Source organism: Mytilus trossulus, chromosome 7, assembly GCF_036588685.1.
Source record: "Mytilus trossulus isolate FHL-02 chromosome 7, PNRI_Mtr1.1.1.hap1, whole genome shotgun sequence".
NCBI classification, from domain to species: domain Eukaryota; kingdom Metazoa; phylum Mollusca; class Bivalvia; order Mytilida; family Mytilidae; genus Mytilus; species Mytilus trossulus.
In genome coordinates, this window is record NC_086379.1 from 7,467,935 (window position 1) to 7,485,332 (window position 17,398).

The following is a 17,398-nucleotide window of genomic DNA, read 5'->3' on the forward strand; positions in this document are numbered from 1 at the left end:
TCCTTAATTGCTAGATACCATGACCAATAGTCCTTCCTGTGTTGTGAATGTAGCATTTAGTCGTTCGATGCATATCACTTAAGTCTGTATAAGAGATGACATTATCGTTCCACCAATCAGATGTTGAATCATCAAACACTTGTATTGGAATGTAAGGCCTTGTGAGTTAACAAAAAAACAAGAGTATTGTGATAAAAGAATTTCAGACCTAAGGCGCAGTTACTGAGACTAAGATACAATGACAATACCAAAAAAACGGCTGTTCTTTAATTGCTTTGAAGTAGTCGAAACGTATATGGAACAACCATGGAATAATAACATTGCAGTGACAATAATAAAGTTTGCTTTTGTTATACTTTGCCACATGTTTAATCAAGTACGACTTTTGATTTCTGTCACTTGAAGCTAGAATAGTTGATTATATACCACAAACCAATTAATATTAATAACAATGTCTGCCTTAAACCACGCGAAATAAAATAATTTAGTTAATTATAGTTGGTCCTAGGTTTTAAATTTCACCTTATGACATCTTAATATATAAATATATATAAATAAAAACGGAAATGAACTCCCCCGAAGATAATGGAACGACTGTCTTTTCTTCTTCTTCTATAATAGCTTGATATTTGTGTATCAATACTGTAATTAAGATGATTAAAGACAACTCAAACAAAATTTCAACAACCCCCTAGTGGGCTCGAGTTAAAATATAAGTGCATATAGTATATGAAACATCCGTTCTATTTATGTTTTAATTATATTTCATTGTTTTTTGTTTTATATTTCTACCATTTCACTGCTTTTCACTGTTTGATTTTTTTCTCTCAGTGTTTCTACTCTTTATACTCTTACACTACGGCAATAATGGTACGGTTTACATATCTCCTTTCCTAGAAAACATTAAGATTTGTTAAGTCTTGTGAACACCAAGAAAAAAGCAATACTTTCAAAAAACTTTTGCAATATTTAACACACCAATGTATTAATTTCTACATTTGTAACCCCCCGAGCTCTTCAGTCGGCACTTTTGTGAATTTTTGTACTGACATGAAACGTCATTGATATATTTAATCTCAGAAAGTTTGCTTTAATGTTGAAATATCAAAAACAATGAAGTTTTTCTACCCTCGGCATAAATTGTCTTTTCAATATTTGGCAAAAAAAAACGTCACAATATTCAAACGTCTTGCTACACCATCACACTTTACCGAAAGTAATATCGCACTTCAGTGTCCCCATCGGATCTCCGAGTCCTACATATATATTTCTGACCTATAGAGGAAATACGCGAACTAATAACAATATATAACAATGCGCACCAGCACTAGAAGTTCACTTTCGAATTTTCCCGTAATGAAAAAATATTCTTCGACACTGTCATATGCAAAGGAAAAAGATTCTTTAACGAAGGCATACTAGATATTAAAACCCATATCAAACCAACTAAAACATTTCAATATCTGCACAGCTACAACTAACACCCAAAAAGTGTTTTTAAAAAAGGATTTATCAAGGTTGAAATATTGAGATACGTCACAAACACAAGCAGTATAAATGAACTTAAAAAACAGTTGGAAACTTTTAAAACACGTCCCTTTAAACCAACCAATCAAATGTCGGATTTTATGTTTCGATTTTTGTACTCCAATCACTGAGCAAAGTTTTATGACTTCAGGCCCTGGGGTTTTGATTTTGCCATTTGATGACTTACGCCTTATTCTGCTTCTTAAAATGTATAACTAAAACAAAAAAGAACTGCAATGTTAAATATAGCTGTTTATTCTAAATTTGGTTATTTAAATAAGCGATATAAACTAATAGTAGCATTTACTAACTAAACATAATAAAACATTGGCAAGAGCAAGAACGTTATGAAAATAACAATTAAATGACATTGTTTTATAAAAGATTTTAGTAACCTATCATCTGACTTGGTCTGTTGGACGCATCAAAATGTCGTGTATCTGTAAAAAATACATCAAGAACATATAACATTATGTAAACTGAGCCAAAACAAATTTGCACCAATTTTTTTTAATTTTTTTTTGTTTTTTCTGGAAAAAAATATTTAAACATCATTGGTATAATCTTTAGTTTTACTTGTTATATAAAACAGTCGTTCTTTTTTCCTGGTGATTGATTTCGCGCCATTTCAGCTTGGCACGTGTAATTGACGTTTTACCTTCTGTACCTGTACTTTTAAAACGATATTAAACATTTCTTTTTCACTAACGTCCAAAAACACACCATTGGTAGGAAAATTACATACACATAGAGACTAACAAACAGATATCGACAAATTGCAACTGCACAGGATAGGTCGATATCACGTAGACCCAAAAATATATTGTCAAGGGAGGAGCGCTACCTTAGCTTTACGTCAACAAGTGACAATTGACAATTTTTTTCCGGCCACAAAAGTAGTGCATTGACTAAGGGCAGCTGCTGATGTGTCTGCTAATTTTTCATTGGTACACTTAAGACATGGCTAAGAAATTGATTTGAATAACACTTTACTCATTTCTGCATTTTGGCCCTCTGATGCTCCATACTAAGAAAATCCCCATGAATGTGAGTGATAAATATTCATGTAGCTTCTGACGTGTCATAATTATGATTGTTATTATTTAAATTATATGTAACTATGATTTTGTGATAAAATAAAATTTCACATTTTTGTTGCTAAATTTTTTTGGCTCAGTATACAAACTGTTTTCTCATTGCCCAATAATTTAAATTGCGTTTTTCCTAATTCACATTATTGGTGTTTGTTTGTTATTGTAAACTTAAACAATTGGTAATTTTAAGGTGGTATTGGAGTCTAAAATAAAAATAATAGGATTTGTTCATACTTTGCCAAAAGGTAGTATATATTGATACATGTTGGAAAATATAATAAAAGTGATAGGTGACTGCGAATTTTCTCAAGCTACAGGACGGGACAAAATGACACATTTTGTATGGATTATACAGGAAAAAACGCCTTTTTGTGATTAGAAACTAAACAAAATGATAGAATTGTTAAATACTTCAAGAAAAGATAGCTTTCAGACACTGCTTTGAGAATATAAATAGAAAAGACAGGGTCACCGTAGGTTTGTCCGTCTAAAATACTAAATAGGAAAATTCCATGTATAATCCTTCAGAAAATGCACAGTTTTAGAGTTTAAAATGCCAATTTAAAAAAATAAAAAAATAAATAATTAACATTTGCAAAGATATTAATATTTTATGTTCTGTTCTATTTATGTTAAATTCTGATAAATTGGTTCTTATGAATGAAAATTCACATTAAATATCTGTATTCCTGCATCATTTTTTTTACAATCCAAGATGGAGGAAGACACCCATGCCACCTAAACCACTAATTTTATTTTCTTGTTTACAAACACTCATTAATCCATAAGAAGGAAACAAATCAAGGTCACAAACTGAAACAAGGGGAATCGCATGATATTAAAACGACTGGAGACTGGACTGGAATCAATGACAGAGGTAGTGCATGCATTCGTTATTGTTCGTAAATAATGATTATTTGTTTTATCGCTGGTATAAACAATGACCTAGAAAAGAGTGAGGAATTGTTATGATTTACTAGTTGTGTTCGTGTATTACAAAACAGCTTTGTAAAATTTATCATTTATTTGGCCGAGCATTCTTAGAAACTTTTACACATAAAACAAATGGTATATCCATGAAAACATTGTTGTCATTGTTATAGCACAAAAGTTAATATCTATAAAACGTTAATATGAAAGTAAACATAGAAAACACATCAAACATTTATAGACTATGGATGTACACAGATTACTACATATGAAATAAAACCATATATTCATGTTAAGATGAGAATTTAACTTCTTAAAAATTGCAAAACCGAATATCAAACGAAAGCTTTGACCATGCAGGCATATTAAATACAAATTCTTAACCTACAATACACTTTTTAATTTATCGCATGCCACCACTATCATCCATTCGATATTATCTGAAGCGCATGATACGCTTTCGCTAATTACGCACCAAGTATCGCTCAATTTTGAGTTAATGCGATTCCCTTCTTTTGTTCTGTGCCTCATTTGCATCTTGGGAATTCGTTCATGACATTTGAACATCATTTAACTAGAGTGGCCTAGATGATAAAATTACATCATTCACTGTTTGAAGGTCACGAATCAAATGAGAGGAAACAAATACGGGTGACAAAATAGAAAAAAAACCGATAGAAACACATCAACTATAAAAGGAAAACAAATGAAAAACAGGAACACTGAAGTAAAGAAAAAAGAACCCTAACATAGAAAAAAACTTTGCAATAACATCTGTCATATTTTTGACTTGGAACATGACATTTTAAGAAAAAATGGTGAGTTGAACCTGGTAAACGGCTATACAAACCTTCATGTGCTGAAGTTCTTAAGGCAAAGACTACTAACCTGAGCATGTACCGGAGCACATGCGGCATAGCCTACTAAAATATAACCTGAGCATATGCTAAAGCACTATGGCATAAACTACTAACTTGAGCCAGTGCTGAAGCATTTTATGCATAGACTGATCACCTTAGCATGTGCTGGGGCACTTAATGGATAGACTAATATAGTACGGGCATGTAATGTAGTACTAAAGACATAGACTTCTAAGCTCTGTATGTTCGAGAGCACTTAAGGCATAGACTGCTAGACTGAATATGTGCGTGAGTATTGTATGCGTGGCCTACTAGCCTAAGCATGTGCTGGAGCACTTACGGCACAGCCAACTAACCTGAGCATGTGCCAGAGCACTTAAGGCAAAGCCTATTAATCTGAGTTTGTGCTAGAGCAATTCAGGCAAAGGCTTCTAATCTGAGGATGTAATGGAGCACTTAAAGTATAGACTTTTAATCTGTGGATGTGCTGGATCACTTAAGGTAAAGACTGCTAACCCGGGAATATGCTGGAGCACGTAATGCATACATTACCAAACTGAGCATCTACTGGAGCACGTAAGGCATAGACTACTAACCTGAGCATGTGATGGTGCACTTAAAACATAGCCGACTAACCTGTGCATGTGCTGGAGCTGAGTTCGACTCTCCCTCTGGTATCTTTTGTCCCTCTTTCAAACCTAGCCGACTAAACTGTGCTGGAGCACTTAATGCAGATACTTCAAACATGAGCATGTGCTGAAGCTCTTAAGGCAAAGACTACTCAAACGAGCATGTGCTAGAGCACTTGAAACATATACCACTAACATGAGCATGTGCTGAAACTCTTAAGGCATAGACTACTAACATGGGCATGTGCAAGAGCACTTAAGGCTTATACTACTGACATGAGCATGTGTTGAAGCTCTTAAGGCATAGAATACTAACCTGGACATGTGGTCGAGCACTTAATGCATATACCACTAACATGAGTATGTGCTGAAACTCTTAAGGTATAGACTACTAACATGGGCATGTGCAAGTCACTTAAGGCATATACTACTGACAGGAGCATGTGCTGAAGAATTTAAGGCATAGAATACTGACCTGGACATGTGGTGGAGCACTTAATGCATATATTAAAGCATCTGCTATATCATCGGCTTGGAGACACTGAAAAAGAGTATGAGGTCCAAGTATAATTATACTATGTATGCGTCTATAATGAGTATATATCCAATTTATTCGTGCCTTAACACTAGCTATATAGTATTTGAAAACAAATTCAAACAGTAAATTAGAAATAATAAAAACAGTAACTCAAAAATAAAAACATTTTTATAGATGATGTCAAATGAAATTTGTTTTTTTTTCTAAAATTTTCCATTAATTTTTCGTTGATTAATAACTCCGAAATTCATGGTCTTAATAATAGCATGTATTTCATGCGAATGAAGGTATTTGACAGTTTACATAATATACCTGACAAACAATGTATGAAAAAGGATAGTATGTAAATACGGATGCGTTTACTGGTATAAAATGGATCATTCTTTAGTAGAAGTTTACGGTGATTTCAGCTATGTTCCGGTAAAGCACGTCTTCTAGATCTGTTGTTGCAATAATTAATTTCATGGCGTCAGGTACAGTTTTTGATGGAGGATGATAGCATGTTTGCTATGCAGCAGATTGATAATCCGAAAGTAAATGGACTGAGTTTGGAAAACATGCAACAATACCTTTGTTTATTATAAAAAAAGGTGTTGTATGAGTGTCAAGGAGACAACTCACTATCTTAGTCACAATGTATTTAAAGTTAACAATTATCAGTCAAAGAATTGTCCTCAACACAGAGCCTAATATACTTTAAGTGGTATGACAACATGTATCCATACTGTATGAAACACGTATCCTTTTAAGTGTTATTACTTGATAACGTTATACTCTTACCTTTATACTTGCATATAACTCCTTAGCTTTTGCCTCACTTTTCACCATCTTCTGTACAAACTCTGTTCCCACTAGACCTGGACTGATTGACTGTAATAAATATTATTAAATTGAAGCACAAGCAAAAGTCAAAGGGACAACAGTCTAACAATGCCATTGTTCATATTGTTAAATTTCTTTCGATGTCAGTGCAGTAAATAGTACCTATACTTATTCATCTATTTATTTCAACTTCATTCACATAGATGCACTACGCCAGTGTCAATACTTGATAAATCATATCTAAGAATACACTGAGTTTCGGACAAAAAAAAGTATGCATGATTTGGAAAATAAAAATACAGTAGTTTCTCGCTGTTGAAACATCATAAATAGATTAATCGTATGCACGTTCCGTTTCCAACAGATTCACACTTATAGCAGATTGCCTGACTTTTAAACTATCTAGACATTAACAAAATAAGTATAAAGATTTATTGATCTGTATATATAATACGAATCGGACTCAAATATCCCGTCTTTCAGGATACCCACCATAAAGGGTCACGCTTAGACCCAATGAGACCCACATAATAAAGAAATAGAACGACCGGCAGTGCAATGTCTCATAGTATAAAGTGTATGTAACCAATTTAATAAAAGATGAATAGTGCAGATCATGTGTTTAGAAAACACCCAAATACTACTCAAAACCCAATGTTCACTTACCGCTATCCGGCAAATACTAAACGATGTTTATTTATAACAACGTTAAGTTACTAACACTCATACTGTGTTCATAGATTTATAACCATCTTAATTAGTGTTTACAGATATATTCCTATAATTTAACGGTGACCTATAGTTCTTAATTTCTGTGTCATTTTTTTGTCTCATTAGCTGAATGGCAGTCATACTACGTGTTCTTATTTTTACATTAATATAGTTTTGTTAAAGAAACTCTATATCTTGTCAGTTGAATTACCGTGATTTTTATTTGTGATTTCATTTCTCGCAATTCGTGTCTGATACCTTCTCCGAGAGCAGTCACACCATGTTTGGTAGCTGAATAAAAATGTCCAATAGCCAAAGGACTTACTATATGACCAGATATACTAAAAATAAAATACATTTTGAAGTAAGTATGAGTAACTTTTCTATAAATAATTAATCTGTTTAGTGCCATGTCAAGGACGGATCCAGACACTATTTATTTAAAGGGGGTTGCTGTTCCACTGTATGTTTCCATTCAAAACCATTGATCATCAAAAATGGAGTTTCAACCCTCAAAACCCCTCCCTCCAACCTCTTGGATCCACTACTGAATGTAATACGAACCTCTTCTTATACAACTTCGTTATGAAACTTCAGCAAAATCAAATACATCTGACAACGGTGTTCAAAAGAAAAAGTAAAATCACAAAAATACTGAACTCAGAGAAAAATCAATTTGGAAAGTCCATTATCACATGGCAAAATCAAATAACAAAACGCAAGATCGAGAGAGATATGAAAAAGGATCTAGTGAGTACTAAAATATTATTTATTATTTTTTCGGATGTTGCAAAGATCTTTTTTATTATTTCTGATCAATATTTAACAACAATCGTTTCAAATTATCTTTAAATGTTCATGTTATGAAATATCTAATGGGTAAATGTTTCTTATAAGTAAGTTTGATATGTTCAGACAAACCTGTTTAGCAGAAATACATGTCCATCATTCGCGCCCTTTTCCCTCATTTGCTTGACAGCCTCTCTTGTACAAATTGTCAACCCAATGATATTTACCTGAAATTTAATAAAACCTTAATTCTATGTTATAAATGACATTTCGATAATTGGTTAAAAAAAATGAGAGTTTAAAGTATCAGATTGACGTCGGAAAGTATTAAATGCATTACAATTATAAGTGTACCTTCATGTATGATAATTGCTTACACGTGCTCATTCAATAATAAATATACATGAAGATATATAAAACGTCATCTTTGACTGCAGAAAATCCTTAAATTTTATCAGTCACTGAGGATATCATCAGCTCAGTAGTCAGTACTTCGGTACTGGCATGACTTAACAAACTTTACTTAAATTGTCCGTTTATAAATTTTGAAATTATTAAGAAACAAAGGTTTGAACTCCCTAAAAGTTGGCTTTAGATTGACTTCGCTTTTAATTTTTGGTATTTTTGACATATAGCTCTTCAACGGTTTCGGTACTTATACATCTTCGGGTTTCAAATGTTTGGCTTTGAGAGTTCCTGATGAAGGTAAATCCAGAAGAGCACTTCGAACGCAAGAAATTATTAAAAGCGTTGTTTTTTAACATTTTACACATCAAATTTTAATTAGTCGTCAAATAACAGTTGTCGCTACGAACGGCCGATTAAAGAAGCATTCAAAAGAGAGTGTTTTGAAATCTCTGTCATACAAGTGAGAGTTTAATCCACAATGTTTTACAAGAGAAAATGCATGTACTAAATCAAGGGTGTGACAGTTGTTTTTCATTCGTTTTAGCCTTTTAGATGTTGCCGTAAATGTCAGTACGTTTGCTATTTTACTTTTTTACTTAAAGCTATGCAAAAAATATCAAAATCTAGCATGGGTAAAACTATTTTGGACAGTGAACCCAATACTATCGAATCTATTTCAAACACTGAGTTTAATTTATTTTCAAATAACGTTCAAACAAAATCAAATATGAAAGTTCTTCAACACTGCCATTAAGTCTTTAAACCAGCATTGAATGTTTCTTAATTATTTTCCCTTTACAACTTACATCCACCATTTCTCTCCAATCTTTTGTTTCTCCGCTCAGTAATGGAGCTGCATGTGCTAATCCAGCATTGTTAACACAAACATCTACGCCACCTAGATCTCGTTTGATCATGGTAAACATATCCATAATGTCTTGTTCTTTTGTTAGGTCACATCTCACAGGTATTACCTGGCCTTTGGCAGATGATAATTCCGTTTTTAGAGCCTGAATAGAACACAAATATATTATACCATTCATACAATGTAGTAAGACGACTCAATGGTCCTTGTGTACTATGGCATTGTCATTTATATATGTTAGTAAGGACACATTTTTTCAGATATTTCATGTCGGGGCCTTTTATAGTCGACTATTAAGTATAGATTTTATCTTAGTTATTGGAGGTCTTGCAGTTGCTTATGACTCATATTAATATCTGTATTATGTAAACTCTGAGGTGGTGATGGTTGAATTGTTGCATTGGCAATCATAAAACAACCCTTTTTTACTGTTGTACAAGAATATGAATTACTGTACTGATCATGACGTTATTGTTGATATTATGTGAATTCGAAGTACAACCACCAATATTAGAGCATTTGGAGATACAATTTCCTATTATCAGCTGGGTCGGCTTTTAAGATCTTGATTTCGGTAGTACTGTTGTCTGCTTTATAAAATGATTGTAAAATTTTGTTTTAATTTGTGGATTCGTTAAAGGAATAAAGATAATATCATGAGCACACATTCATGTCAAAGGTTTTATTTTTCTATTTCTAATTCCTTTTTTTATATTTATTGTATGTTCTTAAATGTCGTTTCGTGTCTTTTATATATCACTTGATAGAGAGAAAAAAGTATAGATACTGTGGAATAGAAAGGGTTTGCATAGTACAATGACCAGTGATGATGGACAGTAAATTTTCATTTAAGGATGTTCGCTATACTCTGTTAAAAATAACAAGCTTTTTAAAGTGCTGTTATGAATTGATACTAGTAGTATATACATAAATAAACTCAAAATTGAAGCAGAAACAAATTGTGCGTCCGTGTGCTTGTTTTCGAGATATAAGTCATTGAAAATTTGGCGAGATATAATTCTCTCTAGATTTTTTATATGTTTAACATTTGCACTTTTTGGGTTCAAAAACTATGAAAAAATAACAAGGATTTTGAAATTTGTTTTTTACGCAATACGTTATAAAATTCTGCAAAAAAGAGGTTAGTGGGCAAAATTTGTGATTGGCAATACATGGATAAAACAAGAGGATTCCGAAAATCTGACAAAAATAAGAAAAATAGAGGAGCAAATATCATGAATATCCTTTAAGGAATACAAAACGGTCAGGAATAATGACTAAAGGCTGGTACTCACATAATCGTATTTTACATGTTTAAGTAACACAATCGGACCGGACTTGGCTGCATGTGGATTTGAATTATAATTGTTTAGTGTACAGGAGTAGGTTTACAGTTTTACAGCCGATTAGAAAAGTTCAGATGACAGTGTGTTTTAACCAAGTGAACCCCGTGTGACTGTTACAGCTAAATGAATATGCATACAATGTAGTATCGCATATTAACGAACACATTGACACGATTCATGGCTGTGTATTTATACATTCGGCTCAGCAAAATTTATGCAATTACATGTATTTGTTTAGTGTCGGCTTTTACCTTCGACTGTAAAATCGAAATGACAATATTTTGTAACCCCTTAGGACTGTTACACTTACATTATTTTATGAGTGCAAACAAGTAACAACAAATATAAAAGACAGTTGAAGGAAAATAAATAAAAAAAAATGTATTTAATGCAGGGTTTAAAGAGATAATTATAAGTTATCATGTAACTTGATCAAGTTATATTAGTTATCTTACAAAAACTAGTCCGTCCGTTGTAATAGTAACTGGTATAAAGCAAGTAACTTCTTTGTATATAAATCTTTTAAAAGATTTTTTTTTTGTTATACAAAATAATTTTTATTTGAATGCACAGCTTTTTCTTCCTGCCTCTGTTAATGTAATGTTGTAGCTATTGGCAATTGATGTTTAGTGTATTCTACATATAATAGTTTACTTTTTACAAATTGTGACTTGGATGGAAAGATGTCTCATTGGTACTTATACCACATCTTGTACTATCTATATTTCCGTTCTCTATCGTCCGAATATCATTTATTAATACAATTGCATAAATTTTCAAATACGTCTATCATGATGTTTCCATAGATACAATTACAATAAACTAAAAATATATAAAAGGGGGTTCAAATGATAAATAATAAAATTTGTGTGTCTTTTAACACCTCATTCGCACGACTATTTATTAGAATAATATAGATGTACATTTATCACATATACATGTATTACTTTAAACATAGGTTGTTGCCTGTGCGTTATCGAAATATGTTTTCAGCACGAGATCGACATGTACAATAACAATCCACACATATAAGTTTGTTGTATTTACATCTGCATGTACATGTTGTGTGTGTAAAATAAAAGATGATAAATAAACTCATCAAAGAAACCAGGATAAAAAATACATGTTTAAACCAGACGCGCGTTTCGTCTACAAAAGACTCATCAGTGACGCTCGAATCAAAAATTGTTTAATTAAAAGGCCAAATAGAGTACATAGTTGAAGAGCATTGAGGACAAAAAAATACTAAAAGTTTGTCCAAATACAGCTAAGGTAATATATTCCTTAGGTAGAAAAGCCAATGATTTCTCAAAAATTCAAAGTTTTGTTAACAGTTAATTTATAAATATGAACATAGCAATGATAACTCAAGTGAACACAGAAGTGCTGACTACTAAAAGATATAAATACGATACCTGAATTTTATCGATATTTCTTGAACAGCCTACAACTTTCATACCATTTTGAACAAGCTGTCGCACAATAGCGGCACCAATGCCAACAGATGCACCGGTTACAAGAGCAACTCGATCTGCCCATCTTTCCGTTGTTCTGATTATTGAACGGCGGTGAAATTTGAGTCGGTCACGGACACGTCTATTTTAACACGTTTAAAGATAAACATTCATATACTGACGGTGTTTAAAAACGTAACACTTGATTACACTTTTTAATTCTCATTTTAAAACTGCAATTTTAGGGGAAAAATACTTCATATTTTTTATCATCAATTTACAATTACCATAAAATCAAAACAATCATTGCTTAAAGTCATATGAACCGAGTGAGTGGTGAAAAACAAGTTGCTTTCTTTAAAAAAAGGAAAGCAATACATGAACCTAAGACCGCTCACTGCCGGGTCACCAAAAGATTGTTGCTGAATTTATGTTTGCTTTTGAATCACAATAGTTGACTGTGAATATAAGAAACAAGTTGAAAGTATATATTTCCTTTTATATTTGAATAGTTATTTTAAAGCTCGACTATTGCATTTATTATTTGGGAATGTACATAATTTTTCCGATTATAAACCTTTGGCTAACCTTAATTTCTACTAATCGGATGACTTATGCAAATTGCACAAACCTACTCAGTTTGCTTTGTAATGTGGAATTTTGGATGCATTTATTTTATCTATCATATCTTTATATTTTGTTTCGTACATGAATGCCTTTATATTCTCAACTTGTATTTGAAGCTGTCTTTTACTCATGGTAGATGTTGTGTGAAACCTGTGGCATGCAATTGATTGGGATCTCTTACTTATTTTGGTCTCATAAAACATCTCAAATTTTAAGGATTTCATGATTTTATTTAAATCAATTCAAACATTCTACAGGGAAACTTAGATTTTCCGAAGAATTTCTTTGTTCAGAAGTTTATGATTACCTGTACACACTTTCAAAATAACCAATTTATATAAAAAGGTATGTAGACATGAAAAGATACCAGCATTAAAATGATGTACGCCAGACACGAGTGCAGTTGATACAAAAAATGCATCAGTGACGCTCGAATGAAAAAAGTTAAAAGGCTAAATACATTACAAAGTTAATGAATCTATTCCTTGGGTAGACAATCCTTAGCTTTTCGAAAAGGTCAAAGTTAATAATAGGACAGTCACTCAAAACAGAAACAAAAGCGAAACAACTCGAGGTCAGAATACCGTTTGAAATGATGACCGTTTTGAATGTCACATGTGAAGCTCTTTCTGCCGTGTTCTGATCATGAATTAAGTTAATAAAAACGAAAATAAGCTTCCCCGAATGAATTTAATAGTATTGCATGCAAGTAGTATCTTAGCGCACGAAATAGTAAATAGAAAGCATCTCACGGATACTCAGGAAAAGAATACGCATCATCACATATCTTAATCTAATAGTTGAATTCGAATGTCAAACAGCGTACATTAAATGTTGTGACTCCTGATTCATTGACATTTTATCCGGAATTTTTGAGAACGCAAACTGTTAGTGTGCTTTTAAAACGTGATCTATAATGTAAATGAATCAAGAGGTGTAGGATAGTTGGTCAACACAATGAATACAATTTTCAAAACCGTTACATATATAGTACAAATATATAGATGCTATACGGTGAAACTATTAAAACAAACAAACAAAAAAAAAATTTAAATTTTATAAAAAAACTAACGTTCCTGTTAGTTTTTTTTTTAAAAGTTTTTGAATATATATGATATTAATAAACTCGAACGTCAAGTATTTACGTTCATTTATAGATATAATCTACTTTTAAATTCTAACAATCCACTATGTGAATATATTAATATACAAAGTAAAAGCAAAGACTTCTATCCATGCTAAAACGGTTTAAAATAATCAACATTATGGTTGTGATTAAATTTTGTTGTGATTGTTGTAAAGTTATGAGTTGCAAGGATTTAAAATCATGCTTTATGAATTGAAAACACACAAGTATTTTTATTCATGACTGTATAAAATTTAAATATTTACTAAATTTATCTTACTTTCCGTTTTATGGATATATTACATTACAACAAAATAAATAATAATTACTCATAAAACCTAAATACTAAAATATTATGAAATGATTAACGTAGAAGTATAATGAAAGTTAATTGTTTATAAACTTTTTTTTTGTAGGATGCAAGAATTTATTTAGATTTAATTTTTATGTTTCCTTTACAAATGAATATTTAAAAATACCAAAGCAGAGTATCTTGTAATATAAAATACTTATTTCTTAATTGCAACTCTGAAAACATTCTCATTTTAATCATTGTTCGTTTCTTCATAAACATAAATACAGTATATATTTTGTATATATTTCTTTGATTCCGATTGAATTAAATACTTTTGAAGAATGTTATCGTTCTTTTTTTCGATCAAATATCAATATTTTAACCAAATTCTTTTCTCCCGTAAGTCTATGATGAAATACACACTCAGTATCCCGTGTTTTAATCGTCCAACATAATTAATTCACATGTTATCGATACAACATACAGTACCACGTTTTAATAGACCCAGATACACACAGTGTACAGTGGTCGTTTTAAAACAAATATAATTGCGTCGTCAAGGGTCATCAAGGGACCATATCAAAGGCGTAGATAACAACCTGTTAAAACCTTACTCGAATAATTCAAGCCCTTTCCGTGTCTGATTGTAGCCTTCGTAGATCAGCGGAATATAACGACTGAATAATTCGGGTTAGTTAAAACCTGTATAAATGACCGAAAACTTTCGAGACGTTCCGAGAATTTTATTCTGACTTCCGGCCGAGAGATATCGAGTGGCCCATAGACACATCCAAATTTAAAACTCGCCGATACTGAGGGGTTCATGCAATAATGTTTGTCAAATTCTTGACCCAATGCATGTATACATCATAAACTTAGTCCTCTGTGCACGATTTTATCATTATTTTCGCAAATATATCATATAATCGTCAATTGTTTTTTTTTCTGTTTGTTATGATTTATCAAATATGACTGCTCATTAAATGCCGTGTTTTGAAGCCGAGTTTTACCAATTGTCACCTTAATGTAAACAAATCACAAAAATCATGGGTATTGATAACGTGTTTAACATGTATAATCAGATCTTTGTTTATTTCAATGACAAATCCATGCGTATTGTGGTCACCGAGGAGGGTTACGCTCGGGTAACTATGCATACGGGAAATATGTCGGCGAATTGCTTCCTGAAAGCAAGCAATTAAAAATAAATAAACTTCTTTTAAATGTGGACAAATTAAAGAACTTTCCTCAGAAAAAAAGTATATGTACATAAGTTGTATAATGAAAACTATCTATTTAGTTATAAAAAAAACATATGCATTTTTCTTTTTCAATTTGAGGTTTCTTATGACTTTAACAATTGCAAAAGGTACAATCAAATTAGATCAAATATCTGTGTTCCTAATTAAAGGTAACTGTAATTTTATAATCTAGGAATGGTAAAAGCGTTGACTGTATGCATAATTTTAAATGAAGCACAAAAGCGCTTCATACAAAATGTTCTTCGGTCAACGCTTTTAGTGTGAACATATTTTATTAATTAAATTCAGGTTAAATAATGTACACAAACAGACATTTACACACAAGCCATTAATTAACCATTGTTAACAGAATTAGGAAACAAGCTATTAACATAATATATTAATCCATCTCCTAATTTGAATAAGAACACTTTATATTGTAATACTCAAAATGTTACATTAGATGGGAAACAAACACAAAATAATAAGAGATTTTGTTTATACATTGAGAATACAATGATAAATTGCATGTTTCTGAACGGACACAATAATAGATATACATATAGTTATCAAAGTTATCATACTTATGATTTGATACGCCAGACGCGCGTTTCGTCTACATAAGACTGGACGATCAGATCATAAATAAAGGCTACAGTAGTATACTGCTGCAAAATTCACAAATCGATAGAGAAAAACCTACCGGGTTACAAACTAAAACTGAGGGAAACGTATCAGATATAAGAGAACTATGACACAACCGAGACACAACACCGAAACGTCACACACACAGAATCGAACTTTAATGCAACAATGGCCATTTTACTGACTTGGTACAGGGTATTTTATGAAAACAATGGTGGGTTGAACCTGGTACTGTGGCATGCCAAACCTCCCGCTTTAATTGCTGTGTTACTTATAACATTAAAATGACAACATTACACGACAGGTTTACAATAAATAAACAGATATATTAAAGAAAATATAGGACAGAGAAACAAACGAATAAAAGCTATCCAAAAGTAACAGGTTACAAATATTCGTATACGCCAGACGCGCGTTACGTCCACACAAAACTATGCTCAGATGTAAAAGTTTGAAAGCCATTACAACTACAAAGTTGAAGATCGTCGAGGACCAAATGATAAAAAAGTTGTGAGGCCAGGGTTATTAGTCTCGGACAAAAACATCATTATTATCAAGAATAATACATAGTTTTGCAAACAGTAAATTTTATAAAATAAGTATATAATAGATATACATGATAAAACTGAAGTAGTGACTAGCTATAGAATAAAAATAAATACAATACAAATTCACAGCCATGTTACATGTGTTAGCCATAGTCATTGCAACGTCCAAAGAGCCGTCACATTTTAATTTCTAAAACGTGTTCCGAAAATTAAGAAAGAATCTGGATGAAATTCAAGAGTAGATTTGTATGACTTATCTAACTTATATTAATAATAGTGAAAATTGTCATACTAATTATTATTTAATTGAAGTAGTAATTAGATAAATAATTGTATTCTCTATAGTACGGTGACCAGACCTAATATTTTTTAGACTTAATCGTCAAACATACCATATGGCTATATTATATATCATTGGATACGAAAAAATTAGTACTATTGAAATATCGATGTCGTCAAAAAGAAATGTGGTAACAGTTTTGCATAAAATGAGGTCAAAGATCAAATTCTGTTTTTATTTTTTTCTTCCATACTTTCAAAATTTGAAGAAATATATAACAAGTTAGGTTAAATTCTAGATACAGACATTTTCTTATGTCATTATCAATGAATTATCTCGAAAATATTAATAAAAAAATGAATAAGAAATCGATTTTTTTCTGAAAATTTTCGTTTTTCAAATACTTGTTCTTTTACACAAGATCAACACATATTCTGTTAAAATTACAATAGTTACCTTGCCGGCTGACATTCAACTTCATCAATAAATGATGAATATTATTTTTACCTGCATCCTACTGTTATGAAGGCATATTTTGCATAAGATCATTCATGAAATTCATTAAAACTAAATAGTACTCAATACTTCGAAAATAGTTACAATTCAACATTCCAATCAAAGAGATCCACACAACAGAATTATATCTTCTGGTTAATTGTCAAG

At 31.7% G+C, this 17,398-nt stretch overlaps 1 protein-coding gene and 1 long non-coding RNA gene across 2 annotated transcripts in view; both read right to left on the reverse strand.

The window, feature by feature from the left end:
- LOC134726795 (uncharacterized) overlaps positions 1–17,398 on the reverse strand; it is a 252,490-nt gene that overhangs the window by 126,839 nt on the left and 108,253 nt on the right. The window lies entirely within an intron of this gene.
- On the reverse strand, positions 1,797–12,078 carry LOC134726792 (dehydrogenase/reductase SDR family member 11-like). The gene is made up of 7 exons (XM_063591208.1): positions 11,935–12,078; positions 9,115–9,318; positions 8,033–8,127; positions 7,323–7,452; positions 6,359–6,448; positions 5,516–5,581; positions 1,797–1,967 (listed from the first exon to the last, which is right to left on the reverse strand). Exons 1-7 carry the CDS (start codon positions 11,974–11,976, stop codon positions 1,926–1,928), a joined length of 669 nt encoding a protein of 222 aa, XP_063447278.1. The 5' UTR covers positions 11,977–12,078; the 3' UTR covers positions 1,797–1,925.

What these genes read in the sequence shown, in the direction of transcription:
- LOC134726792 (XM_063591208.1), bottom strand. Translation starts at nt 11,976, where the DNA reads ATGAAAGTTGTAGGCTGTTCAAGAAATATCGATAAAATTCAG. An exon ending in AGTTATATGCAAGTATAAAG is followed by an intron (nt 5,582 to 6,358) that starts GTAAGAGTATAA and finishes ACTCTTTTTCAG; the next exon opens with TGTCTCCAAGCCGATGATAT. An exon ending in GTGCTCCACCACATGTCCAG is followed by an intron (nt 1,968 to 5,515) that starts GTCAGTATTCTA and finishes TATTTTTTACAG; the next exon opens with ATACACGACATTTTGATGCG.